General features: G+C 37.0%; 1 protein-coding gene across 1 annotated transcript in view; it reads left to right on the top strand.

Annotated features, from left to right (window-relative positions):
- Positions 1 to 27,498, top strand: part of DOCK8 (dedicator of cytokinesis 8) — a 78,071-nt gene that overhangs the window by 6,321 nt on the left and 44,252 nt on the right. The window contains exons 2-14 of the mRNA XM_026041264.1: positions 8,792 to 8,894; positions 12,703 to 12,878; positions 14,447 to 14,518; positions 17,855 to 17,978; positions 19,241 to 19,453; positions 20,464 to 20,549; positions 21,145 to 21,211; positions 21,583 to 21,732; positions 22,331 to 22,411; positions 23,266 to 23,425; positions 23,680 to 23,819; positions 23,938 to 24,031; positions 25,211 to 25,373. Coding sequence (XP_025897049.1) covers positions 8,792 to 8,894; positions 12,703 to 12,878; positions 14,447 to 14,518; positions 17,855 to 17,978; positions 19,241 to 19,453; positions 20,464 to 20,549; positions 21,145 to 21,211; positions 21,583 to 21,732; positions 22,331 to 22,411; positions 23,266 to 23,425; positions 23,680 to 23,819; positions 23,938 to 24,031; positions 25,211 to 25,373 — 1,629 coding nt within the window. The remainder of the gene's footprint in view (positions 1 to 8,791; positions 8,895 to 12,702; positions 12,879 to 14,446; positions 14,519 to 17,854; positions 17,979 to 19,240; positions 19,454 to 20,463; positions 20,550 to 21,144; positions 21,212 to 21,582; positions 21,733 to 22,330; positions 22,412 to 23,265; positions 23,426 to 23,679; positions 23,820 to 23,937; positions 24,032 to 25,210; positions 25,374 to 27,498) is intronic.

Below are 27,498 nucleotides of genomic sequence, written 5' to 3'. Positions count from 1 at the left end.
GGCTTAGCCTACAGGCAGAGTTATCTTCTAGAAGCACAAATAAATAACAGCAAACAATGGACAGAAACTTGGATGCCTTTAGGGTGCTCCTAGTTCTGATGGGGAATCATATAAACATTGTTTCCTCCTTGGCAGATTTAGGATCTGAATCAGTTATGAAGTGGGTTTGGGAAAAGAGCAACAGGGTATGTCAAGATGATGCTGTATAGCATTGATTCTTAACATTAGGAAGAGCTCTGCAAGTATCTCTTCATTTTTCCAAAACAAAGTTATTCAAGTTACCCTTCCTCTTCTAGATTTGACACTCCTTCACATCCCTCCTGAAGTCAAAATGCACAAACTTTTCTTCTGGTCCACTGTGCAAAAGATTACAACATTTCCTGTCTAACACATGCTAACTTTTAGGAAGTACAAGAAAGACCTGATAAGAAAATGTTTTCTTACCACTTTCAGCAGAGGATACTGAAACCTTAAGCTATTGAAAATGGTTTTTGGTTTTGGTTTATCTGCTTACTTGGAATTTTCTGATTGCTTTTGAGTGGTTTCTTGAGTGCTGAATCTGCCATGTATGAAACGAAGGTGTTAGTAGCTACCTAAGTAAGGGTTGTTGGGAAACACTGGCTGATCTAATCAAATGTCTGTGAAAAATTCCAAGAGCAGGAAAGAGAATTAGCTGTAATGAAAAATGTGCTCTTTATTGGCCAACAAACTACTGTAGAAACAAAAGCATTTAGACAAAAACTGGCTGTGCAAGCAGAAAACTGACGTTTCATTTGAGGTAGATATATAATTGACAACTCCTAGGGAGGCAGGAAGCTAATCTTTTAATCTGACTGGACACTCAAATTGTGTTCAAAATGTAATCATCTGTTTACTATAACAGCTGTTGCGAACTGATATTATACTGTAATTATATGTCTAAACGGTCACTGGAATTGGAGATAGTAATCTCTGTTATATGATTAGAATATTGTGTTTTTTCTTTACTTCCGGAAGATGACTGGAGGAAGTGGACTTTAGGCTCAGATTAGCAAAGCTGTATTTTAAAATCTTTACACACATATTAGCCTCTAAATAACTGCAAGCACTGAAAAGTCTAAATTGCAACCTGCAGTGACATTATAGTGCAGGAAGTGTTAATCTGATCCAAAGAAATCTAGTTGCAAATGAAATACATCTTTATCTCCACCAGATATCAGCTATGAACAGCTTTTATTTATCCTTTCCAGACTTCCTCTCAGGCTTGAGGCAGAAGTCAACAAAGAATAAATATTTAATGTTGTAATTTATACCTTCTATTGCTTTTAGCTTCTATGGTCAATAAATATTACGATTTTAATTAGTTTATCACTAGACTGTCCTGTTGTTTTTAGTAGCAATAAAAAGGAAAATTTGTAAAAAGTCCTTAACTGATAATATGCCTGCCTTAAATGCTTGTCATTGGGAATGCACTTACAGAATAGATTCTAACCTAAACCAAACGTTGGGCTAAATTCATGTAAGAAGTCTGCAGTATTTTTCTTCAAGACCCATGTAGAATACCGCTTCACGCATATGAGATCCTGTTATCATTATGGGGTGTGTCTGTCCAAGAGACAACTTACATATTTCCTCTAGTATGTAGAGAATGTACTTCAGAGTTGATCTTAAAAAAGATTTTCATCATTTTCAATGCAGCAAGAGGAAAATGCTTACTGGAGTCAGGTAGGGGAGAGACCAGAGAATACAGCTGCATATTTCTGATGTTAGTTTGGCCTTTACAACTTTAAGTAACGTCACAATTACATCGCTGTTAGATGAATTAGATAAATCATTGAAAACAATATTCTACTAAAATTGCAAATTATTCTAGATTTCAATTCAGGCGTTAGAAAATAACTGAATTACCATGTAAAAGATATAAGCAAGTAAAACAGCAGATTCTGGGCCAATTTCACAATAAGTTTGGGAAGGAATTCAGTAAATTCAGTAAATTTCAGTAAATAGAAACCCGTGCCCAGCTCTACATATAGCACAGTCTGAAGCTGGTCAAGATTCACCCGCTTTGAGGTTCCTTTGTTCTTTTCATTAAAGCTTTTTTTCTTTTTCTTTAAAGTAAAGCCAGTTCTTTCTGTGCTTATGGTTGAGGTAAGTAGATCTCAGCTTCTGTAGAAAAATTAGGAGTTCTGTGCATACTAGAATTAACAAAACTGTAACAAAAATGTTCACTACTGTCATTCAGGCAACAGTTGCTTCTAGCTTTTTGTTTCTCACTTGATAGGATGGTGCAGACAAAAATAATCTTAAAGAACACACTGATAATGATATATTACATTTCAAGTCTTAAGGAGACCCAATGTGAGCTTTAATACTTCAAGTCAAGAGGTCTCTGAGCTAACCACAGAAAACTAACTTTAGATAAGCAAGCTTAATTCTTTCTGTATAAAATACTTGTGCATAAAATGCTGTATGCTGTTAAAATTTTAAGTTAATGCGATAACAAAAATCTTACTTTTTCTTATCAAGTTTTCTTTCTCCTCCATTGCTATGATTGGAAAATTAATTTTTACATATACTTATATCCCTTCCTGAGGCATAAAGAGTCAGAAAGAGTGGCATTTAAAAATCATAGAATCCTTAAGGATGGAAGGGACCTCTAGAGATCATCTAGTCCAGCCCACCAAAATGGTCACTCTGTGATCTGGGGCAAAAATTAGACCTGGTCTCTTGCCTGTATTTCCATGTAACAAGCTGGAATAGATGATTTGACAGCTGGACATCTTCTTTCATGCCTTCACCACCTACACTGAGAAGGCTGTGGTTGAATTTCAGACATTATAGGCTTAGCTCACAGAGTCTTAATGTGGCAGACCTTTTAAGTAAGGATGTGCAGGAGCAGATACAACCTATCTGAGCCATGAAGTAAAGCAGTAAAGCAGATCTTACTACTGAGTAAAGCACATCTCTGCTGCTTTAAGGACTTATAAACTTGGAAGGAAAACAGGCATTTCTACTGTCATTAAAAATGCAAAATTTCCATATATGCCAGTCAAAGACTTGGATTGTTACCCAAAACATTGTGTGTGTGTTTGTCTATGGGAGTGGAGGAAAAATAAGTCGTTGCCGTTCTCTATTCCAGAATTTTTTGTTGCTTGTTTTTAAGTTGTAACCAGAGAAGCCTGATGTTAAAGAATAAAGCTCAGAAAAAGAACAAAAGATAGCTGTGGACTGTCTGTGACAGTGCTGGACAAACGGGATTATTCTTGAGGGTAACAAAGACTGAATATTCTACCTGTCAAGCAAAAGTTTTCACTACTGTACTTTATGATTCCCTCATCTATATGCATCTAAATGTAAATGTATCCCGATCCTTGGAGATACCTCTTATGGTACCTCTTTCATTTTTCCTTGCTCTTGTGGGAGACAATTTGCTGTTCCTCAGTGATCACTGGGGGCATCTAGAAGAGTGTTAAAAATTTATCTTGCTACCTCCCTGTGGTAGATAACTTCTAATATCCTTCAGATATCTTGACCTTGTGAGCATACCTTTAAAGTAATTTTTTTTCTTATTATAGAGTTTTGCATTTCCATTTTATAGATGATCTTAAAAATTACCTGTTTTATTTTCTCTCTAAACCTCTAGTTCTGTATTTAAGGTTTCATATTGTACTCTTATTACCAGATCCCTCTTATGCCTTATTTGAATTATGTATTATTTTTTTAGAAAGCTACTGTTTAGTAGCATTGGCAATGAGACTGCAAAGCTAGCTCTTTGTGTTATATGCATTCACATCACTTTAATTACAGAACCTAGGAGTGTTCAATGGCAGCTCTTAAGTATGTTAGAGATAGAAAGTAAATAGCTGTTTACTCTTCTTTTCCTGGTATCTTGTCCAGACCCAATCAATAACCCAAATCTCCAAGTTTCCAGTCCTGCAATGAGCTCTACCTGGAGAGAACTCTGAGAATTTGACCTACAAGTTGAATTTAATTTTGAGGACTTGCAGGTATAGTCTGCTTTTACAATCCACTTTGGTTACACTGCTGGTTTGATATATTATGCAAACTGTTGACTTTGCATGGGAGAGCAGTTGAGAAATACAGACCCTTTATTAAATGTTTAAGAGGATTACTCTAGGATTGCCTGTATCTCTTGGCCAAACACTGGCATCACTCCAGTGAAGCCGAAAAGCTCCAGGATTTGGCAGGGATTTGGCCTGCAGTCCCATATCAGGGAGATCAGGACGTGTGGTGAGTTCCAGTCTTTTCCAGATTTACACTGGGGGAGACATAGTCATTCAGGTAGGGTCAAATCACTAGAAATAGGAACAAGTAGTATTCTCCCAACAGTTAATACATGGGCTGCAGGGCCATCATGATATCAAGTCAAAAGCACCACACAACAGTCTCTTTCAATGCTCACTATGTTTACATTGAAATATTTTTTGCAATAGTTTATGAAATCTTTTTTTTTCAAATTAAGCAGATTACTTCTTGTTCTTCCCTTTATAAATGTGAATTTTCTCACTATTTTCTTTATAGGTTGCTACCTTTTACATAGTTGAGGACAGCTGTTGGATGTCCCTCTCAGCCCTCTTCTTTTTTAAACGAAGTGCATTCGCTTTTTTGAGCCTTCTGCCACTGGATTTCTAGCATTCTGCATGCTCCCTTTCAGAGCCCTTTCATTCTGTTTGCATCTTACCCTGCATACCCTGCATAGCTTTGGCTATGCACTGTCTCACTCGTTTAAATAAATACAGAGCTTCTCAATTATGCTTTACGCGTAAGTGAGGAAATAATAAGTGCCCTAATTTACTCTGTCAGAGCCTCTTCTACTCATGGTTATTTCTCTGCGCAGTTTATTTCCTTTCTCTGTATTTCTATCTCTGACAATGTTTTCCATCCTGAAACTAGGATTTTATATTTCTCATTGAATCTCACTGTGCTGATTTCACACTATTTGTAGATTTTGAGGTCATTTTGAATGCTAGTCTTGTCTTTTAGAGTACTCGCAACTCCTCTCAGACTGAGGTAATTCATGAATGTTACTACTGTGTTTCATCATCCATTGTCAGTGTTGTAGAATTGACTAGAATATATTGACTAGTACTGGACTTGACTGAAGATATTAACTTGCTGCTCACTTATATTACTGCACTATTTTAAATTTCCTCATGATAATATTTGGAGCTATTCTTGACTGCACTTCAAATACATTTTTAACTACTTTTGGAATGAATAATGATAATTTCATCTAGTTATTATCTTCCCTAGCATTATTTTTGTTTATAAAAATGCTGTCAGTGACAGTATTGAAATCTTTACAGGAAGCTAGTTAAAGAGAAAAATATTAGAATGTTTTTATGTGACTGGCCTTTGAGAAATTGACATCATCAGTTCATCATTATCTATCTATTGCTCTTTGTGTTTTAAAGCAATAATTGTCACATTTTTTGTACCACGGGTTACAATCCATAATTTCTAGTCACCCATCATTCACTGCATCATCATCAGACTATTAATAAAGAGACACTATGAAGGTGCATATATTTTAATCATCAGTATGATTTCATGGACCTCCTGCTTCATTGGGATATTGCTGTTTTGGCCTGATATAAATAATTGCCCATTGATTGGCAAGTAATTTGTTATAGTGTCTTTTTCAGTGTCAAAGACCGCTGACTGGTCCATGATAGTTGAGCCCTCATTTTTAAAGTTGTATTTGCCTTTTGTCTTAACTGAAAATCTTTGCTGGTTAATTAATTTAGAACTTTAGATGAATTTCATCAAATTCGACCACTGTCAGCATCTTTGGAATATTTACTCTTCTTACTTCTGCAGGAGCAGTGCACTATTTTCCTGTGTCTCCCTGCATTCAGTTAAAATCTTTTTTTTTTTCCTTTGTCTTAATTACTAGTGTGTTAGTCTTTCTGATTTCACCAACACTGGCTTACGTTCATTTTTAATCTATTGTCTGGTTTCCCTGTTATGCTTGAGCACATACCTAAGGGTTATTTTAGCTGCTATGATAGCTCCTTGCAATCAGATAACCATAAAATATAGAGTAAAAAAATGGTCATATCATAGTCAGCTATGGACTCGTTTTCATTCATGTTCCCAGATAGTGTATGAGATAGTTGTTTGATCAGAAAACAGGCATTCTTCATACCATTGACATTCTGAAATCACTTACAAGCTGTCTAGAAAAGCCACAGTTTCCACTGGTTTTCTGAAGTTGCTCAAAAACATTTGTACTGACCTCTAAAAAATACCCACTTTTTTTCTTCCACATTGTATCTGTGAACTGTTGTGCTTTCTTTTAACAGCTGTGAGTTTTTATTTACTCTTAATAGATCATGCCAATTAATTCCTGCATAAGTCCAATCCAATTTTGCTGTATTCCATTGTTCTTACCCTATTGTGTCTCTTTGTCAATATTCACTGACAAGATAAACATGAAATTAAACAATCAAATCATTTCTTAGCTTTGTGAAATTCAGTTTAATAGACTGCAGGATTTTTTCTCCATTATACTGCTTTGCTTTGGAAATTCTTCCTACTACAGGGAGCCCCTCAAACTAATCTCGCTGATTTAGAGAAGTGAATTTTCTTCTCGGTTAGCTGGGTTTGCACAAGCATTTACAAGAGGGCAAATACGGCCCTTCGTCTGCATGCCTACTTCCTCTTTTGTAGATCAAAATTAATACCATTTCCTGTTCTGACTGTCTGATGACCCCATATCTGGTATAATTTAGTGATGTGTTATACTACTGTTTGCAACAATCTACTTCTGCAACACGTTGTAGCACAATGTTTGGGATAGATTAAGTCATCATCTGCTGCTATGTGTTCGGCTACATCTTGTATTTAGATCAGCAGCAGATGTTTCTGCACAGGACAGAAACTGATTCATGTTAAAGGAAAATCATAATTTTGGATAATATCAGTTTCATGCTCTGCTCTGCTTGTCTAAAAACACTCATCCTTAGAGCTTTTATGTACTAGGGAGATAAGAAAATAACCTTAGTATGCAAACAATTTTACTTTTGAAAATAGATGGAAAATAACTTGATGAAAGCCACGAACTTTCCCACTTCCCCTCCACAGTGTCTTATTTATTTAATTATTGAATCACCTTCTGCAAAGCAAAAACATTTTCTCTTGTCTGACCCTTGGAATACCAATGCTGAATAGGAATTTCTCGTACAAATTGCTCTCTCTCTCTTCTCTATAATCCTCACTTTGCTCAGTCTGCAAATGTTGCTGTCTTTCAAACACTGCAAGGTCCCATTTGCCCCCTCAAGGTCTCTGAACTATAAGCAGTGACTTTTATTTGTGCATCTCTTATTTTAGAAATGAGACAAAGCTTTTTGTATCTTCTGCGAGATGCTTGTCTCTAAATTGTAGAATACGGCATTCAGCACAGTTTGGGCTTTGTCAAAGTTGTAATAACAGAAATATTCAGAAATTAAGAATTTATAAGTCATACAATTTGAGAAATCATAGAAGAGAGAAGGTGCAGACTGAGCAAGGAAACTCTATTTACAGGCAGTAGTAATTCTAAACCCTCTAACAGTGTGTGCTGGTGGCTGGAAAGAATCTCACAATAATGGAAAAATCATCTCACCTTTGTATTTATTTGCCTGTCTCAGTTGCCCACCCAAGGCAGCAAAGCGCTTGTCATCCTCATCGGCTGGTTCTTCTCTTTTGACTTGAAATCTTCTTAATCTTATCATGATTTTTCAAAAAACCTTGCTTTGAATCCTCATAGTGACGTTTTCTGTAAATATATTTATCATTTAACGTCCTACTTATCCTACTTTCATGGCTGATTATTCATATATCTTATTTAAGGTTATTTATTTCTTTAATAAACTAAATAGCACATTAATCAAGAGGCCACAAAAAATGAGTGGCCAAAAAATGATCTATTCTGACTGAGAGATTTGCAGAACAGATACATGCTGTTCTATCACATAGGGATTTCCAAGGAACTCAGTATTGTTCTCTTTCTGCCTCCACTAAAATCAGTTTTTAGCACTTAATAAATTTCCTTCAGTTGATACAGTTGGGAATTATTAATTAATTAAAATTAATGCTTTGTCAGGTCTTATGCTGTGTTCAGGACATAAAGCAGCATGGATATAAATCTATGCTTACATTGTTCAGTGTCTTGTGGTTTTTTGTTTTGTTTTTCCTTTTGGTCAATTGCTAGCTCAATAAAATATTTACATTTATGATGTTGACTTTTCTCTCTGTGATCTATCATCCTGGAACTTTGCTTTACAGAAATGAACTCACAAGTAGTTCTGCTTCAAGTTGCAGTCACAGTTGACTTAAGGGCAAGATTGCTCTTCTCTGCTTATTCTTTCCTAGTTGCCAGAACTAGGATATAATGGTAGATATTTGTTGATGAAACGGAGGGCATAATCTCAGATTTGCTTTTTTTTTTTTCTTCTCTTCTCTTCTCTTCTCTTCTCTTCTCTTCTCTTCTCTTCTCTTCTCTTCTCTTCTCTTCTCTTCTCTTCTCTTCTCTTCTCTTCTCTTCNTCTTCTCTTCTCTTCTCTTCTCTTCTCTTCTCTTCTCTTCTCTTCTCTTCTCTTCTCTTCTCTTCTCTTCTCTTCTCTTCTCTTCTCTTCTCTTCTCTGAATCTTTCAGTGGAAGTTTGCATCAACTACACAAAACAGAGACTAGAATATAACTGAAATGTGTTTCTAACTACTGGAATAGGTGACTGAATTGGCTGTACTCTAGGATTTAGACTTCGTATGCAGATAACTAATGATAATGTTTTTTCTCTGCTTAATCAAAGGCACTCCTCTGCAGAAATAAGAAAGCAATTTACTCTCCAACCAGGCTTTACACAACTCTGCCAGCGAAGTTTAAGTACTCCTGGATTTTCAAGTCTTCATCTGGTAAGTTTTGAGTTTATCTATCTCCTCTATATAGATTGCCATTTTACATTGCTTAATATTTGCAGGCTAAATTAAGTGACCTTCTTAAGATGCCTGTTGCTTTGTACTGGCTAAAGCTATTAAAAACATTTCCTGGTGAGCTGAGGAAATAATGCATTTCAAACAACTGAGAACACTCCTTGGAGCATGAGGTAGAGGGTCTTTGAGTATCCTACTATAAATCAAAGCAAGCTAGCAAGTGTTGGAGTGCATGATAGCATTACTGAGCTGGAAACATTACATTTCACCCACTGAATGTCTTGTGTGGTGGCCACAGCTGATGAGTGGCAGTGAAAAAAGAGGAAAATGGAAAAAGAGAGAGGCTCAGCTAGGCTTGCTTAATGCCGTTTCCAGTCTTAGCTGCAGATGTCACACCAGCCTGTTTTTCAGTAGTCCCCATGAAATCAACTGTGTGTGGCTCTGCATCATCTTCTTCATCTGCCCCCTAAATATCCCGCCTAGAGAAGTCACACCGTATGACTTTTCATTTCAGAAAAGGGGAAAATTGCCAAATCTTTCTAATAGCCTCTCAGAAACAAAGTGACTACGCAACATACAATAGTGCCACACTTTGCGTTTTCCTTCTTCCCACCAACTCCCTGCCCTGTCACCTGCTTTTTTGAGGTGCAACAGATAGGAGCAGGAAAAGTCTCTGTGCACTAGTGGTTGAAGAAAATGAAAAACATTACGTACAAGCATTCACTTCCTGCGTGCAAGGGCCTCCCGCCGCCGCTCGCTTCCTCCACACGAGACTCTCTGGTGTTTTAACGTGGTTGTGGTTGGTTGTTGGGCCGCGGGAGGCTCCGTTCTCCTCCGCCCCGTGCAGACAACTGCTTTCGCTCTTGAGAAACGTGTAAAATTGCCTTTCCTGGGTGTAAGGCTGCCGCTGCCATTTTGTCCGTGGTCACACGCCTCCAGCCCGTCGCCTTCAACCAGGTAGGCCTGCAGCAAGGATCGGTGCCGTCCTCTGTGGAATAGTTTGTCTTGAACACTTCTGTGATGGGCAGAAGTGAATGGTAGTTTTTTTGGCTGTAATAGGATCTCTTTCTGTTCCTTTTTATAATAACTCGCATCCCCAGCTAGACCGTTACCTCCATCTGCATTTACCTTTTCCACCAACTTTTTCATTTTACTTATAAGAAGTTTCCAATATTGACTACTGCAGGCAGTTCCAGTGATTAAAGATCATTACTATCATTTCAACTAGGAAAAATTATAAAACATAATGAAAAGTGACTGCTTGGGCTTTCCAGAAAAGGACGACATGATTTCTGAAAAGAAGGGCAATATTTATCAAAAATGAGACTGAATTAAACAACATAGTTTTGCAAACAAAACATTACATCTTCAGTAATTGTGTGTATAAAATGTATTTTTGTATGCTTTTATCTTTTGGTTTCGCTTTAATCTTTGCATTTTTTTAGTGGAGCAGTTAATATTTGAAAATATAGCTTCGTAAATATATATGCTTTAATGTACAGTATTTTATGCTTATGCTTTTATGTACAGTCTTCAAGGACTACTCTTCAAGGATTGAATCCTAGGACTATAATGACGACTAATGAAAAGTTAGCAGATCACTATTTAATGGTAACTGTTGGCCCAGTTTGTGCTCAGCATTAAATTGGGCACAAAATGGAGTAGTGCTTATCCTGAAAATATATAAACTAGATAATGTACTTCTTAAGTTGCCTGCTTCATTATTCTCAGGACGTATTGTCAGTTTCAGCTTTTCCCTTTCTGTAGGAAGGGAAAGAAAGGGTTTTTTCAAAAAGTGGTTTCAGAGAATGGAACTGATCCTAGTACATGTTCACAGTGGGAAGATTCAGAGCCCATGTTCAGGTTAAGCCCACTACAGTTTCTGTATAAAACTGGGTGTGTTTTTGTGTGTTTGTATATTCAGTGGTATACCTCATTTGCATTAGTAATTACCTCATCTATTTTTCTTAGATGTTTAAATTGTTGTGCTCCACCTAAATGTTTTACCATATTTCTCTGAACATGCTTTGCTTTTTGAGGTATTTTTCTCAAGTTTTATTAACTTAATACAGACCTCATTTGTATTTCCAGAATGCTACTAAAATTCTAATTCTAGTTTTTACCACTGATCAGTTTGAATTTACCTCACCATCTACAATGATGGACATGTCATATTCTGCTTAAGCCATTTAAGTTTAGAACTACCCAGGGCTTTGTTACTTTGCATCCTTTCTACACTGTAAAGCTCTAATTGGCTTAAAATTCCTAACATTGGGAATATGGCACTGTTGTTACAGAGACCACGGGGAGAGGATGGAAGTCCCAAAGCTAAATAATTGTGTATTACTGCATACTATTGTATACTTTAAAGATGGAGATTATTGCATTGTTTGTATAGAACAGTCAAAAAAGAAAAGAAAAGTTTATGTTTTAAACTCTGTTTTAGCTGGCTTAATAATTTACATGGAAAACCATGTGAAAAGCCTAGAAATTTCAGTGGCATGACCCAGTGAATAAATGTAAAGTCCACCTTGCTCTTTATGCATTAAGATTGCTTCAGTATCAGCTTGCTCTGGACCCCTTTGGGAGTTACTACAAGTTTTTCCTGGCAGAGTGATACTTCCATAACCAAAAAAATCTGTACAATTTCTATATTGTGTACATAATATATTCAAAATATCCATTAATCCATGTAGAACTAAGGTAGCATAGAGTAACATTTGCAGTATGAACATTTCTTCACAGTCAGATTTCTGAGAAATCTTCCTCTTAATGCTGTAAAGGATATAAGTGCAAGTGGTGTTTCTTGGCATTGTTTTTAAATATATATGCAAAAGCAACAAAAAGTTCTCTGAAACTTTTACACCTAAATATACTAGAATTAAAATACACTAAACAGCTAAAACACCCTAAAACTTTTACTTTAAAAAGAATGTTTAAGTAGAACAAAAGTGATGTACAAAACATAAGATCAGAGCAGAATCTAACAAGATATGAAGAGGACAAAGCACACTAGCCCAAATGTCCCTCTGTGAAACACAGACTATTTATCACCTTTATTTTTGTCAACAGGAAAAAAAACACCTTTATCTCAGGCTACATCCAAAAGTACTTTCCATTTAAGGAAAACAGGCACTGAGACCAAGTATTGATTTCTTATTTTTCACTCCAAATGCAGATGAAAACCCAGTTCTGTGAGCACACATTGCTCACATGAAAATTTCATGTTTTCAGCCTACAGATGTTATCTGTGGAGAAAAACACTGGACTATTCCCAGAATAACCTCAGAAAAGAAAATTTCAGGGGAGGTAATACCTGCAGTAGCACTGAATATAACGGTCATACTGATAGCACAGACATGGAGTCCTTTGTTCCCCCATTCCCTGTCAATAAAAACCTACAGATCAAAATTTTGTTTGGTATTGAAAATGCACAACATTTCAAACAGTGTTTTTCCAGGCAATAGCTACAATGAGAGTCATTTTCATGATGGCAGCCACGGCGCTCAGCTTGGTATGCTTGGTAGTGCCTTTTGTCACATCTACTTCAGAGTCCATTGGAAACTTTCTTTTTTAGAGACACTTTTTTTTTCTCTATATTCCTTTTCTTTTTCATCTACCAACTTTTTCCTGCACTAAATGCAGTGGCACTGTATATAAGGTTAGCAGTTTCCTGTTTCTTGTGTTTTTATAAAGATGTCAGCGACAAGCAGTAAATAAATAAACCTAAGCCATGTTTAAAAAAGGAAGAGCTCTTTTGGTAAATAAATATCTCCCTCTCATTCTTCAGCCTGCCTTCTATGACGCAGTAGACCCGTTGGATTTCGAAGGCCTCCTGATGACACAGCTGAACAACCTGGACACCGAACTAGCTCAAGAACTTGGAGACTTTCCTGAAGATGACTTGGACGTTGTCTTTACACCTAAAGAGTGTAGGACTTTGCAACCTTCTATGCCAGAAGATGGGTAAGAAGACTCTCTCATTTTCCCCAAAACACTATGGATTTAAAAATAGTTTTGAAAATAAAGCTGCCAGCTCAGATAGCTCCCCGTGCTGGACACTGTGTACTTGCTCGACTTTAAACATTTGATCACTGCCATTGATCCTGTTAGGGCTGTTTACACACCTAGAATTGTTTAAACACTAACATAAACTTCCTGAGCTACCTGGTAGCAGCAGGAGTGAGATATGTAGCAGCGATCCTGAAGCTGGAAGCTGATTCTGACTGAAGGGTAGGTTTTTGGGGAGTTATGTGTTATGTGAGGTTAGTCAGATCACTAAATATACCTATATATTTCTAAGATGATTTCCCAGTTTGCTATTAGTTAAAAGCTAAAGTGACATCTTCGTATTTCCAGTAAGATGATCTGTTTTGAACCTTATTTCCAGCACAGGGACATTAAAGTTTCTGCAAGAGCCTGGGGTAGTACAGAGATTATCAGCAGAACAGCAAATGTGCTTTGAGCAGATATGTTCTTATGTCAGTATCCCATTTTGCTATTCATGCCATCACTATAAGTATTAATGCTGTATAAAACCCTCATCAAGGGTGCCACGTTATCTGAGGAAAGGTTAGAGCGTCGATACCAAAGATTAGTAGTGTAGTCTCTGATGTGCTCCTGTGCTCAAGGCAGGAAACAGGCACCACCAACCACACTGTGTTCACATGCTGTCTACCCACAAAAATATGTTATTTCTGAACCAGATGCAGGAAATTGCCTCTGTGCTGTGTCAGTCCACAAACCAAAGCAGCACACAGTAGTCTATCATACTCACCAAAGATTGATCATTTGTTGATGACTTTCAGCACTTGGTTCATTGGTAACTCAGTCTTGGCAGTGGGTTGCAAAGGATCAGAAAGCATCAGAACTTCCATTCAGTCCTGCTTTGCAGGTTCTTTTTCTGCCCTCATAGTTCAAAGGATATAAGCTCAGTTTATAAATTTCAGTATCCAGTCTATTAGTCATCACTGGTAACTCTCTACATTGTAATGTATTTTCAGATCTTAAAGTTATCTTGTGCTTTGTGATACAAAATTTTTTGACCAAAAAAATATTTTTTTGAGAATTTCCTCTACTTCTATGAGAAATAGAAAATAGAAATGAAATAGAAATACATGACATTATGTATTCCCAAGAGTATAGGAGCTGAGATCTCTGGAAAAATCAGGAATATTTTATCAAATAAGATCTACCATCAAGTTTTGAAAATCACATATGTGGATGCCTGAGTTAATTTCTTGCGTTTTACACAATATGGCAACTCAGTCTCATATTCAGGAAATGCACAGTGTGGAAAATTACTACCTCAGTTAAATATGTGTTTGGTAATTTACAAGCATATCAATAAAAAAGTGCATGAGGCTGCTCATACAACACAGGTATTTCTTTAAAACTCAATAGTTTAGAAATAAAATAAGCATATAAAAAAGGGAGAATAGAGAGGCCTTTATCTGAAGGCATGCTTAGATGAATTTCTTTGTCCTTCAGGTTTGACCAAGGTGCTAAAATATGTACAAATGTTTTTTCTCCAGGGTTGAACTGGATTCACATGTCAGAGACTGTGTTCAGACATATATCCGGGAATGGCTGATTGTGAGTCGAAAGTAAGTTACATATAGATAAATAAAGTAGAAATCCCTTGCCTCTTATTTCACAGGGTGGAGATGTATGATGTTATAAATAATCCATAGGAGTAATGATTGGAATCAGTGGATGAAGACAGGAATCGACTTTTCAGTAGTTTATTTAACTACATTGTTTTGTTTCAGCAGGCAAACTATGGCAAAATATTCTTGCTGCTGCTGCTTCATTATTGGGAACCATGGCAGAATTAATCAAGTAGTAATTCACATCAGCAGTATATAATGGTGAAATAATGGTGAAAGGGGAATACTGCATTTATTTTGCTTCCTATTATTCTTAGATGGCAGTTAATTGGCCAGTGTGATATAGTTGGTAGGATATTGTGTTTTGGAGGTCTAAAGCTTAGTTCTTGAATGCTTATCGTGTTTAAAATTCTTGTGTCTTAACTTTTTGAAAAGTCAGGAACCCTTTGTACCGCACAACTGTTATGGTTATACTATGTTATATTCATTACTGAACTAATGATATTAGCATTAGTTTTAGTGTTTACTAATACTGTTTTTTTCTAGCTTGTTCTTTTATGAGACCAAAAGAAAAATAATGTGGGTAGAGAAAATGTTTCTGTGGACTTCTTTTTCCTCTCTCTGCTATGAAATTTTGACGTAATCTAATTTCTAATGGTCTGTGAGAAGGAAACAGAGTGCTAGTAGCAAAAATCTGAAGAGGATGGACTCTGAGCACTGCATGTATTCACCAAGTTATTAGGACAACGTCCAGGAACATTTAAGGGATATCTACATTTGGACTCAAGCGCAATTCAAAGCACATGATCAAAGCTAGGGTCATTACAAGCTACCTCGTTCCCTTTGACTATATATTATATTATATTATATTATATTATATTATATTATATTATATTATATTATATTATATTATATTATATTATATTATATTATATTTTACCCCATGTACTTATTAACTGCCAAGGATGCCCTCAACCAGGACCTGGCATGGGGATGTCAAGTTTGCAGCTGTGTGTTCTGGCACGGGAGGCCACTTCCATGCCCAGCATCCTTCCCATTCATCGGATAGAGCTCTTGGGGGCTCTTCTGGCCCTTCCTCTTTGTCTCCTTGTGTGATTGTGCTGTGTTCAAGCAGCAGCAGTGCAACACTAGCATATCTGCTACTGCTTTGGGGTGCCCCTTTCCTTTGCCCACTCCCTACCTGTGGCTTTTGCTCTGATGTCCATCACCAGGCAGCACATTAGCTGGGGGTCATGGAAGTTAATGAGTGTCCTGTTCAATTTTGGAGTTTCAGGGCAGAGCAGTGGCTGAGAATATTGAGTTCCTCCAGGGGAGCTGATGACATCGACTCAGTTCTCAGAAATGCCCCTCCGTGAGTCGCTAAAAATAAGGTAGTGAGTTAAGAAAGTCAGGGTTTTGCAGGCTCTCCTCCTGCAATGATCAGAGCAGGTTTCGCTCACTCTTTAAACGCTTTTGTTCCAAATAATACACGGTTTAAGGAACCGGTATGCAGCTTTGTCTCTGTGCACAGACAGGAAGCAAGGAGTAAAGTGAAGGAAACAGTAGAACATAACTATTTCTGCGGTTAGATGCACGTGCAGGAACAGTGATGGAGCACAGAAATACATGTGTCTAGGAAGAGTTTTTTAGTGCTTAACTACCACATTCATTCAGGTGAGGCATGCAGATTCATTAGTGAGCAGATGGGCCTGAGGTGAACAATATGAGGGGTTCCTCATATCCATAGGAGCTGAACTTCTGTCGCTGTGGCCAGCAAAGCAAGTGAGTAATCAAGGAATGCAAGGAGTGAGATAGTGTCAAATATGCTGCAATTTCAGATAAAACAGTGATAGATTTTTACGTGGAGTCTCATGCTGTGCTTGGACACTGTTCTCAAAACAGGTAAGAGAGGAAGACAAGGAATCAAGAAGGGAGTCAGAAAAACATAGGTACAGGAAGTTTCCACTGTTTTGGGAAAGAATGACCAAATGCTGTTAGGGAATGGCATCCTGGATATAGCTTGTTCTTTCCAAGGTCAGTGAGATCTCAGCTAAGGAAATCTCTTCTTTGTGGCTTATTTGCCACTTGAGGTGGTAAAAAATGTAGCAATAAAGCGTGTTTTTGATGCTAAGGTATCTTAAAATAAACTTGTGTAGAATTTCTGTCCGTCTTCATGTGTTATCAACACGATTCCAAAACAAGGTCACCTCTGAGGAGAGGTGGGTTTGTCTCTTTTATGACTTCATTTTTCATTTGCAGTGAACTGGTAAACAATTAAAATGCATACGATTAAAATTAAAACACATCAGAGCATATAATGCAGTTACTCCCAAAATGTAATAAAAAGGTGTCTCCCTGATCAATAATTGCTTGTCATGACATTTTTATGTAAGGCACGAAGATGTTTAGGTGTTGCTTAGGAAATGTTATGGAAAGGAAAATGAACAGAGCAGCCTACTGTAATTAAGGAGACTGGCTATAAAAAGGCTATTACACAGTTTAGCAATTTGTAAGTTAAAGAAATAGAATTATCAATGTACCTGGCATATTTTTTACAGGGAAACTGTTATTTTTTTTTCCATGTAACTTGAAATTGGGACTGTTCTGGGAAATTTGGCAGTATTCCCAGCAGAAATGATTAAATTGTCTCATAACTGACAGCCCTCTTCAAAAACAGGTACTGTTTGAACAGACTAATTTGTTTTACTATCCTCATTGACTGTACCAGCTGGGACATGCCTTGGACCAAACGACATTTCAGAGAATAGCTCTAAACTTTTTGAGAAATAATAGCAGGAACAGAGAGCCAACAAAACGAAATAAAGAAAAGAAAAAGAAAAAGAAAAGGAAAAGGAAAAGGAAAAGGAAAAGGAAAAGGAAAAGGAAAAGGAAAAGGAAAAGGAGAAAGAGAAAAAGAAAAGAAAAAGAAAAAGAAAAAGAAAAAGAAAAAGAAAAAGAGAAAAAGAAAGAGGGGAAAAATGTTCTGGATCAAAGTTCTTCATTGAAATAACAACTGCATCTTACAGGGAGCTCAGAATTGAATTCATACCTCGTCAGGTTTCTCTGTTGTCTCAGTTTAATAGTCTATTTAGAAGTGATATAAACTAGTGTTATTTCTTTCAAACCTATTCTTTATATGATAGGGCTGCAGTTCAGTGATAACAGTTAAACATTGTGAAAGATCATATGAATGTTTATGTGGAAGTCATACTGTACTATTCTTTTATGCAGTCATGTTCCCTGTTGTTTAAGTTTTTCTGTTTGGTTGTTTGATTGATTTTTCCTTAATTTCTTTTTGCTCCATTCTGGCTTACCTGGATATCTCTGCAAAAGGAACCAAGGAAATTCAGATATCTGTAGCCTGAAAAATAAGGGATCGCGAAAGGATTTTCACAAAACCCTTCAAAAACAAACATTTGAATCAGAAACTTTGGACTCCAATGACCCAAACTTTCAGGTATTTTTTTTCACTGGTTGGGTAAGTTATAAAATATGACTGGCTTTTTTCATAGGAGGCTGATTTACTGCTAAGGTCTAAAGTCTTGGGATGTCTCTAAGTGGGGATGCATGTCATTAAGGGGAAGTTTTGTAACCATTATTTGTAGAAAAAGGAGGCCTGATCCAGCCCTGATCTAAGAGCGTGGGTGCAGTTGTGTAACTCAACGTGTTGTCTCACGTTCTGGGAATCAGAAACACCAGGCTCAAGAGAGCTGAATAGCAGCTCCCTGCAGCAGCTGCTCTGCTGGGATTTCAGGGGCATTAAAATACAGCAGGCAGTACTGCTGTTTTGCTCATTCACCTGAATTTTTTACCTCTGCATTACGTTGGAGTGCACATAGAGTTTGGGAACTCGGTTTTGCATGACTGAAATAGCAGTCCTTCTGCCATCAATGAAAACAGGGTCAGGTTTTGCTTTCAGCTCTAGGAGGAAGTCCCCATATCCATGAGCAAATCTCACTGCCAGGCTCATAGCTTCACATTAAGGGTTGTATTGGCCATTGACCAGAGCAGGATTGAAAGGAAAAAATCTTGCATGACATCTTTTCCAGAGGTGTCATATCCCAAATATATTTTTTTTAATTAACCTGTGGAGTTATTTCATTTCTGTCCTCTGAAGGATGTGAGAGCAAACTATTAAATCCTATTCTTGAGTAGTCCATTAATTCTCATGGAGTGATAGACAAGATTAAAAAGAATTACTGTGGTGGCTAGACCTTTGCATCTCAGATAGTCTCAACATGCCATAACTTGGTAATACCTACCTTTTAAAACTTACAAAAATGGACTGGAGAGCAAGAAATACAAAGATTTCCATATAGTTCCACATAAGAGATCCATATAGATGCCCATATATAAATAATAGTGTCTGCAAGAAATCCATAGCCTTGCCTCACAGGCTAAAGAAATCCAAGCAACCAAAGGGTCTAAGAATGATTGCTAATGGATTCACTGCACAAAGTATCTCTAGTATTAGTAATATGGTTGGAGCATGAGGATCCATTGGGCCATGAGCTAGGACTCTGAGACAAACATGGTCTCAGCTTAGGAAAAAATGCAGAGTGGAGAACAGCAGGGAGAAGCCTGGGATGTACCAGTAAGGGGTAGTCTTGCCACTATGTGCTGGATAATCTTCAGAAGATGAGTAAGGAGAAACATGAAGACGTCCCAGTGTTCAAGTCTCATTGCGATAGGTTCTGCCCACTCATCATTTTCCAACAGGCAGGCCCCAAGCCTGTGCACGTCCTTCCCGAGGAGGCCACGAGGACGACCCTCACATCGTCAGACTTTGACCTGCGCAGCCTGCAGCCGGACACCCGCCTGGAAAACCTGCTGCGACACGTGAGCGCCGAGGAGTTTGAGCGGCAGAACGAGGAAGCGCGGAGAACCAACCGGCACAACGAGCTCCTGGCCCTCTACCCTGCCGTGGATGAGGTGAGCGGCGGCGTTTCCAGTGCGTTTGGGTGATGCTGGTGGGCATCGTTCGTGGTGTTCATGGTGGTTTGTTCATAACCTTTTGAAAATTGAAATATATCAGATATCGGCTGAAAATATTTAGCTGTATTCAGCATTGCAGTCACTGTGGATAAAGGATTTTCTTGTCTCACAAATTTACAATCTAAGTGGAGTTCTGAGGAAGAAAAGAATTCAGGTTTACACAGATGGTTACTAACGTTTTTATCTTTTCGCTGGAGGAACAAAGACATGGACATAGCTGCCCTAGACTTCACAGCAGCTTTCAGTATATGGTCACCAGTCAAAAAAAGTTAAAGAAGGAAATTAAAAAAACCCAAAATGTCCAGTGAAGTATAGGTTTTTGTTGTTGTTGTTTTTTAGTGACAAACAAAGACTGTGTTTTTGTTTTGACATAATTGTCTCAGTGTGATTGCTAGTGAAGTCAATATGTTGATAGGGGTGCATCAGTGGTCAGCCCTAAACTTGTTCCATGAGCTAATGGTGTTGGCAGAGAGTGCACTGATTTGCAGTTAAGGTTTGCACCATAGTAAGTATGTTTTGTGGTCCATATGCACATTTCCTTTACTTTTATGTATCTGCCCTGGATAATAACATTGAGCTCTATAAGCCTGTCTTAAATATGTGTTATCTTAAATATGTATTCAAGCAGATGTACTTAGGCTTATGACACTGCCTTAGGCTTTGCTGTACTCTTTGTGTGGATCAAGCCAGAACGTTAATATGTTTGTGTCAGAGTTGATTGTCTTTCTTATAATGTTTGCTTGGAAGATACACCATATAGAGGTCAAAAGTGTGAATCTTCAGAAATATAGATCAATCTCCCTCAGTCTGGAAAGATGAAAAGCCTCCAGAGTGGGGGAACCTGCTAGTTTGCAGCAATAGCCTAGGTATGTCAAAAAAGGTTTCCTATAAGTATGTACGTTTATACTTACTTCCAATGCATATAAATAGAGTAACTTTAATAACAGGAAGATGGAGTGGAGATACGACCAGTGCCCGATCGCCCAAAGGAGCATCTGGGCAACCGCATTTTGGTGAAGCTGCAGACTCTCAAGTAAGTGTCTTCACATCCCTCTGGTTTAGCAGGTCTCAGCAATGGCTTTCATGTTTTTTAATCCATATTGCCACACTCTGTATAATACAGCAGGTTTCATATTCAACTATAAATGCATAAATGCTTGCCTGTTCTTTTTAGTTTAATTTAGGGACAGAGCACTCCTGCCTGGATCTACAGAAGTATTTAATTTGGCAGTATGAAAAGAAATTGGGAAGAGAATCCAAATTATGCATTCAGAACAAACTAGGCTGGTCCCTGTATGTGCTAGAATAACTGGAAGAAAAGGTGTCAAAAGTGATAGGATCATTTTTATTTGATATATGAAACTACCTTTTACCAAAATTAAAAAATACATGGAAGGCAGCTGCCCTGGTTTTTTCCTCTTGAAATCATCTAATAAGACGTGCTAATAAAAAAGTCCTGCAAACTTTAAGAGAACTGAAATCTGTCACTAAGTATCTCTCCTTATTTTATAATAGAAATGTCAAGCAAAATATAGCTCTTTTATTGTCCTTTTATTTACAGCCCTTTTATTGAATAGAATACTAAGCGTGAAGTATTAATTGGTGTTCTGTGTCTCTTTCCTCAACAGGTTTGATATAGAGATCGAGCCTTTGTTTGCATGTATAGCTCTCTATGATATAAAAGAACGAAAAAAGGTAAGTGTGCACTAGAGCAGAGCAATGGACAATAGCAACCCATAAATAATGGAGTAGTAATGGTTTGTTTTTCTATATTTTTTCAGCAGAATTTCATTGTTACATGAAAACTCCAGTGTGGTTAATATTTATTTGTTATTTTTGTTCAGTTGATTTGGATTTTTGTCTCTGGACTAACAATTTAGAATAACTAACAGGAAAAAAAAAAGCGCATTTTTTGCACATGTGCAATCTGACACAATATTTTTGTTACTCAGAATTTTAATTGCTTGCAATCGTCTGTTTTGTACTTCTGGTAACTACTTTGTCTCACTTTAAAATAATGTTTGATGCATTATTGTTTTGCAATTAATTTTCTTTTTCTTTTCTAGATCTCTGAAAATTTTCACTGTGACCTGAATCCTGATTCATTAAAAGGATTTTTGCGTTCCCATACACCCTCCATTGACTTGTCTACTCAGGCAAGATCTGCAGTATTTTCTGTCACTTACCCCTCATCTGATATCTACTTAGTAATAAAGGTATGCTACAAGGTTAACTCAACACTGTTCTTCCAACTCCTAGCTATTCCTAAATTCATGGTGTTGACCAACATGGAATTCTTGTAGCTTTGATCTATTCTGATAATTTTCATAGTACATGTGTAGTCATCCACTCCTTGTGGATGCGTGGTGTATCTCCTAAACTGACAAGCCAACAAGTTATATTGATACCCTATATTCTAGGGTGAATTAGAAAATGTCAATAGGCCATTTTCTAAATTTTGAGTTTAAATTTTGAGGGCTTTTTTACTTCATTTCAGTGAGTTTGCATCACTTTATTTAATTCTGAAACATGAATTACCATTTCATTTGGAATGTATTAATTTTCCTGACTTCAATAAAAATGCAGAAGTATCTTACTGACAGTGCTGTCCATGATAGAAAATTGGGAGAATGTATGTTATTGTTTACCCAATAAAGACAGTTTTGAGAATTCTGTATTCTCAAATATAAATGTAATATATTGAGAATTATTAAATTAAATGGGCTTTTCCATGTTATTGGAAAGGGAACATGTTAATATTTAGCTAGTTTTTTTTTTTCCTTAGTGAGTGTTTTACTGTATTGCTTTTTGTAGATAGAAAAAGTTCTTCAGCAAGGAGAAATTGGGGACTGTGCAGAACCCTACATGGTTCTTAAGGAAAGTGAGACTGGGAAGGTAAGTAACAGTCATAGTGCTTATGTTAAAGGATGCATGAACAGGAGAAAAATAGACAAAGAGCAGCCCCTTACAGGAGAACAGAGTCCTCAGGACGTTAGGAAGGTCTTCAGTCTCAAAGCCTTCAGAGAAAAGCTTCATGTACGAACATGGGGAACATGCACTCTGGTTCCTGTCACTGTCAGGAAGAAATCGCGGGAAGACAAGGTACACTTTTGTTATTCACCTCTTTTGGGAAGCAGTGCTGACAAAAGTCACGAGCCAGTGCTCAGGGCAGCTAGGAGTGATCCAGTGCAAAGCAGAGTTAGCATAGATATTTGTACCTCAGAGACACGCTGTTGATTTCCGTGGCAAATAACATGTGCTGGTGTGTGCGTGGCCAGCTCGGTGCTGTCATCTTAAAATTACATGAGCTCTGCTTATGGAAGTCATGGTCATTTACCTCCCTGGAGGAGACTGATAAGGTTTCTTGGACTCCCACATATCTCTTACCTTTAGAATATCACTTTCAGCAGAATATTGTTTCTGTATCTGATGAAGGAAATATCACCTACTAATATTTTAGCATTTTATGGTGATTGCTCATGCCGGGCATGAAGATCATTGGAAAAAGATTTGCATTCTTCTGTCACATAAGGAAGATGTATGTGTTGAAAGAAATGAGAGGCAAATGTATAAATCAAAGCAGCTATAACCCTGGCAGTGATGTAGCAGAAAAGCATGATAGATGAGACTTGAAATTATTTATTCAACTGAAAATGGATTTTCAGTTGTGTCATTGTTTTCTCTATAGTGCACATGACATAAAAGAAAGGATTCTTTTAACACCCTGAATATTTTCTTCTTTATTTTAGACAAAAGAAAAGATTGAAAAACTGAAAACCCAAGCTGAGGCCTTTTGTCAGCGTTTGGGGAAATATCGAATGCCATTTGCCTGGATTCCCATAAGCCTTACTAATTTCTTTAATGTTTCAACACTTGAACGAGAACTACCAGAAACAGAAGGTTTAAATGGTAATAGTAATACTTAAACTACTCTAACTAACACGAAATGACTTTTTGGTAGTCATTCATGCTGATACCAGTATTCTGTTACTCTGCAATTTTACACAGATTTAAATGGAAGGAGTGTAAAATGTAGGCAGCTTCAAGCTGCCATCCTATGTCTGTTGAGGTTCCTGGGAACTTGAGGATTTCTGATGCATTCTTGCAGTCTTTATTTGGAAATCATATAAAAAAAAATTGATGTTAATCATTCTTTTTGAAAGGGAAAGGATCAACTAGTGACAAGAGAGCAACACTGCTACACGCAAGGAGACTCTCTGAGCGAAGTCTCAGCTCAGAGGACAATTATCCAGTATCAAACTTCAAAACAGTGTCTCTGACCCTCAATACCTTTTTTAAACAGGTAAAGGATGCTCTTTTTTTCCTTACTGCCTGAGGCATTATTCATCCATGTAGTATAAGCTGTGTTCTGTAATGGAATATCGTTGCAACAGTACTGACTTTTGTCTTTCTTTTGATAGGAAGGAGACAGGCTTAGTGATGAAGATCTGTTCAAATTTTTAGCTGATTTCAAAAGATCATCCTCCCTGCAGAGAAGAATCAAGACTTTGCCAGGTAAAGAATTCATTTTGGGTGGAAAGGATGTATATACCTGTCCCCACTCAATTTATAAATTTGAAATACAAAATTTAACAATATTGTTTTCTGAGCCCATAATCTGTGCTATTATGGAACCTCCCAGGTACTTAGTGTCTATGTGAAGGCAGCTTTTTTATGGTTTTATTTTTTCAAATGATTGGCAAGTGAGGAAATTCATATTTATATTCTAAAATGATTTGTTTTTCTGCGTAATTCACATCTCCCTAATTGTATCTACTGAAACACATTTTAATTATCATTCAAGCTGTTTGAGGAGAATAATTTTAAAACAGATTTCCAAGATCCTTTCTGTTTTCCAGTATTTTTTAAAATCAATCATATTTTAAAGGAGATTGAAATGTATATGCATTTCCCCTTTTATTTGGGTCAGTATTCTTAAATCCAGGAGGGGAGCAGAGATCGTGTTTCCTCAAAGACTGACTACTATATATACAGCTGACTACTATATATATATATTTTAATTAAAGTATAATCCTGGCACTTCTGGGCTGTAAAGAAACCTCCCAAGGCAAAGTGAGTGCCAAGCTGTTTTGCCTTTCTGATTGTTTGCCAAAACTGATGGGTCTAGGTTCCTATAAAGAACCTAGAAGGTTCATAAGAATCATAAGAAGTATTTAAGTTGAAAGTTTATTTAGGTATAAATGTGATTATTGTTAACTCTCTAACTATTGTCTGCTGCCAGCCTGGTATTCATGGTGAGTAGTGCCTATGTAGTCGGATGATTAATCAGAGTGGGATCAGTGTAGGGAGTGAGAGGAAACTTCATTATGACAGAACTCTGTCTTTACTTTGACTTTTTTACTTATACATTGTTTGTGAATTTCATTCATGAAAGATACCAGAAAATAAAACCAGCCTGTCTTCTTCCTTCCTTTCTTCCTTCTTTCCCGTTCATTTGCTTTTGCTGAAAGTAAATGTAGAGAGCTACAATTTTGGCTAGATGTGTCAGGATGTGTATACGTTATTTCATGTATCTCTTTTTCTATGCATATTGTCATTCTCTAACAGCCTTCAAATTAAAGACTTAGTTCTTCTGCAGTATTTCTTTGTAACATAGCTATGGTTTCATTCTGTTTTATTATACGTTGGTTATTTTTGATAAAGTGCTGGCCTTTGTAATTTTTTTCTTTAAAGGAACACTTAAAGTGGAGATCTCACCAGCTCCAGAAAGCCTTGGCTATTGCTTGACACCGGAATTGTTACCGGTGAAGCCATTTCCAGAAAACCGTAATCGCCCTCACAAAGAGATTTTGGAATTCCCAGTTAGAGAAGTTTATGTTCCCCATACCACTTACAGGTAATAAACAACATTGTCCTTTAAATTCCTAAGATCCATTTGCAAAAGCAGCTGTGGCTTAGATACATTTTTTGCAGATTCATGCACACTAGAAATAAGAGTTAAAAAGTGTTAAAGGTGATGTAATAGGCTGATAATCTAATCTTATTAGCCATTTTAAGGTAGGACCCCTAATATATGTTCTCTGTTGCATTTACTAGTACAGCTATCTTGTCCTTTCCAAAACGTTCATCCAGAAAAGAATTAGCAACTTTCATTGGGCTTGATATAATAACTACCTTTATTTTTTTGTCTTTTTTTTCTATTAATTATCTCATTATTTTTAGCACTCAACTGTCCTGGATGTGTTCTACTGTTAATCTGTGTTTTCTGAGTATCTAAAGAAATAGTAGGATGCTGTATGCACTCTTTCACTGCAGTCCAGCTCTCTGCATTGTGTTACACCCCTTGTTAAATCTGTTCATCTCTGGTTGTTTCAAGGAGACCACAGGGTGCAGCAATATGGAACTAAACAACTCAATTTCTTAGTGGTTTCGAACATGCAAAGGGATGAATATCAAAAGATTATGCTTCAATATGTTCATAGGGCATAGTATTACTAGTACCTGGTAGAGTTAATAACTATCTGGCGGTAATCCAGAAGGGTCTGAGCTGTACCTCATGGTATATTTTGGCACTATAGCCCTCCTCCTCTCCCTACCCCAAGTACAAGTAGCTGAGTACAACTCACCAGCTTGAAGGCTGCAGACTAACTTGGTCTGGGAGGTATGCTCCATACCTCCATGAGAAAGGCAGTCCTTATGGACTTCAGTATGGCTCTTGGTCCCACCTGGATTTGGGTCTCAGCTTTTGCGGACAGCAGGAAGGTACTGGGAATCATGGAAAAATTCAGAATAGTGCACATTTAGAGCACTGTTTAGTGCTCATTTTGGTGAGCACAAATCTAGAGATGTGTTATGTAGGGCAATATATCTAAGTAATTAAATTGCCATGCAATTCTCCTTGCTTCTATACGTTGTGAATAACATTCTGAGTCTGAGATTGAACTAACTTAGGCGAAGTAACACTCTGAACTTGAATAGAAAGTTTATGAAGTGTTTTATTCCCTTTCTTCCAATCTGAAAAGCAGAGCCATTCTGTCTTCATAAAGCACTATGCTAACATTTAATCATAACTGAGGTACTGTCATGGCCTGATAGCATTTTACAGTTGATTTAATAACTCCTAAGTTTTGACTGTAAGTCTATGAGACAGATTTATTTACTGGTGCTAAAGATACTAGAAGATTTTTAAAAGGATAAAATAATCACTGTTTTCTGTTAATATATTACCTTGAATGCTGGAGAGAAATGGTTGTATGTAGAAAGTAACTGGAAGTTTCAAGTATACATGTTGGCTATTTCTTACTGGCATAAGTTTCATGTGTGTACAGAAAATACTAATGCAGTATCTACCTACCATTTGCCTCCTGAATATTCAAAAGAAATACAATGTTTTTACTTTTATCCCATGTAAGAATCTTCATGGAGAAGAAGATTCTTCATGAAGAATCTCCAGAAGATTCTTTTTTTCTTAAGAGAAAAAAGGTCTTTTTTTTAAAAAGATGAACTTTCCCCTGTATGAAGCAGAGAAGGAGAAGAGTCTTCTATTATAATCTTTAAACTTTCTTCTTGTTAGTTTTTATCCTGGTGTAATGCCATTATTTTAAGTGATGATATTTCTGATTTATACGGGAGAGATCAGCTATCCTGCTTCCTTGTACACTGTGAAATTGAGCCCTTCCTTTTGCTGTGTACTTGCATTTGTTAAAAAAAAATAGTTCTCTGAAAAACTGTCATAACATTCCAAGATTTATTTATGTCAGTAGACTACTTCTGTTCTTAATCGGAAAAAAAAAAATCACATAACTTTATATTGGTTTATCATTTTTATTTTCCTGTGAAATATAAATGAAAATGATGCCACTCACTGCCACCGTGAAATGTGGGTTCTGAGGAATAGTGCTACATCCCATCACTTCAGCAGTGACTCTGTTTAATGAGGAACAGCTCCTTGGGAAGGAAGGACTGGTGTTTAAGGGATTTTTGGTGGTAGGTGGGCTTTCTCTTGCTGTTTTGTTTCATTT

Source organism: Nothoprocta perdicaria, unplaced genomic scaffold (genome assembly GCF_003342845.1).
Source record: "Nothoprocta perdicaria isolate Ctin4 unplaced genomic scaffold, notPer1 scaffold_280, whole genome shotgun sequence".
Classification (NCBI taxonomy): Eukaryota; Metazoa; Chordata; class Aves; order Tinamiformes; family Tinamidae; genus Nothoprocta; species Nothoprocta perdicaria.
Note: the sequence above shows the minus strand (reverse complement) of the source record. Positions and strands in the feature narration are given on the sequence as shown.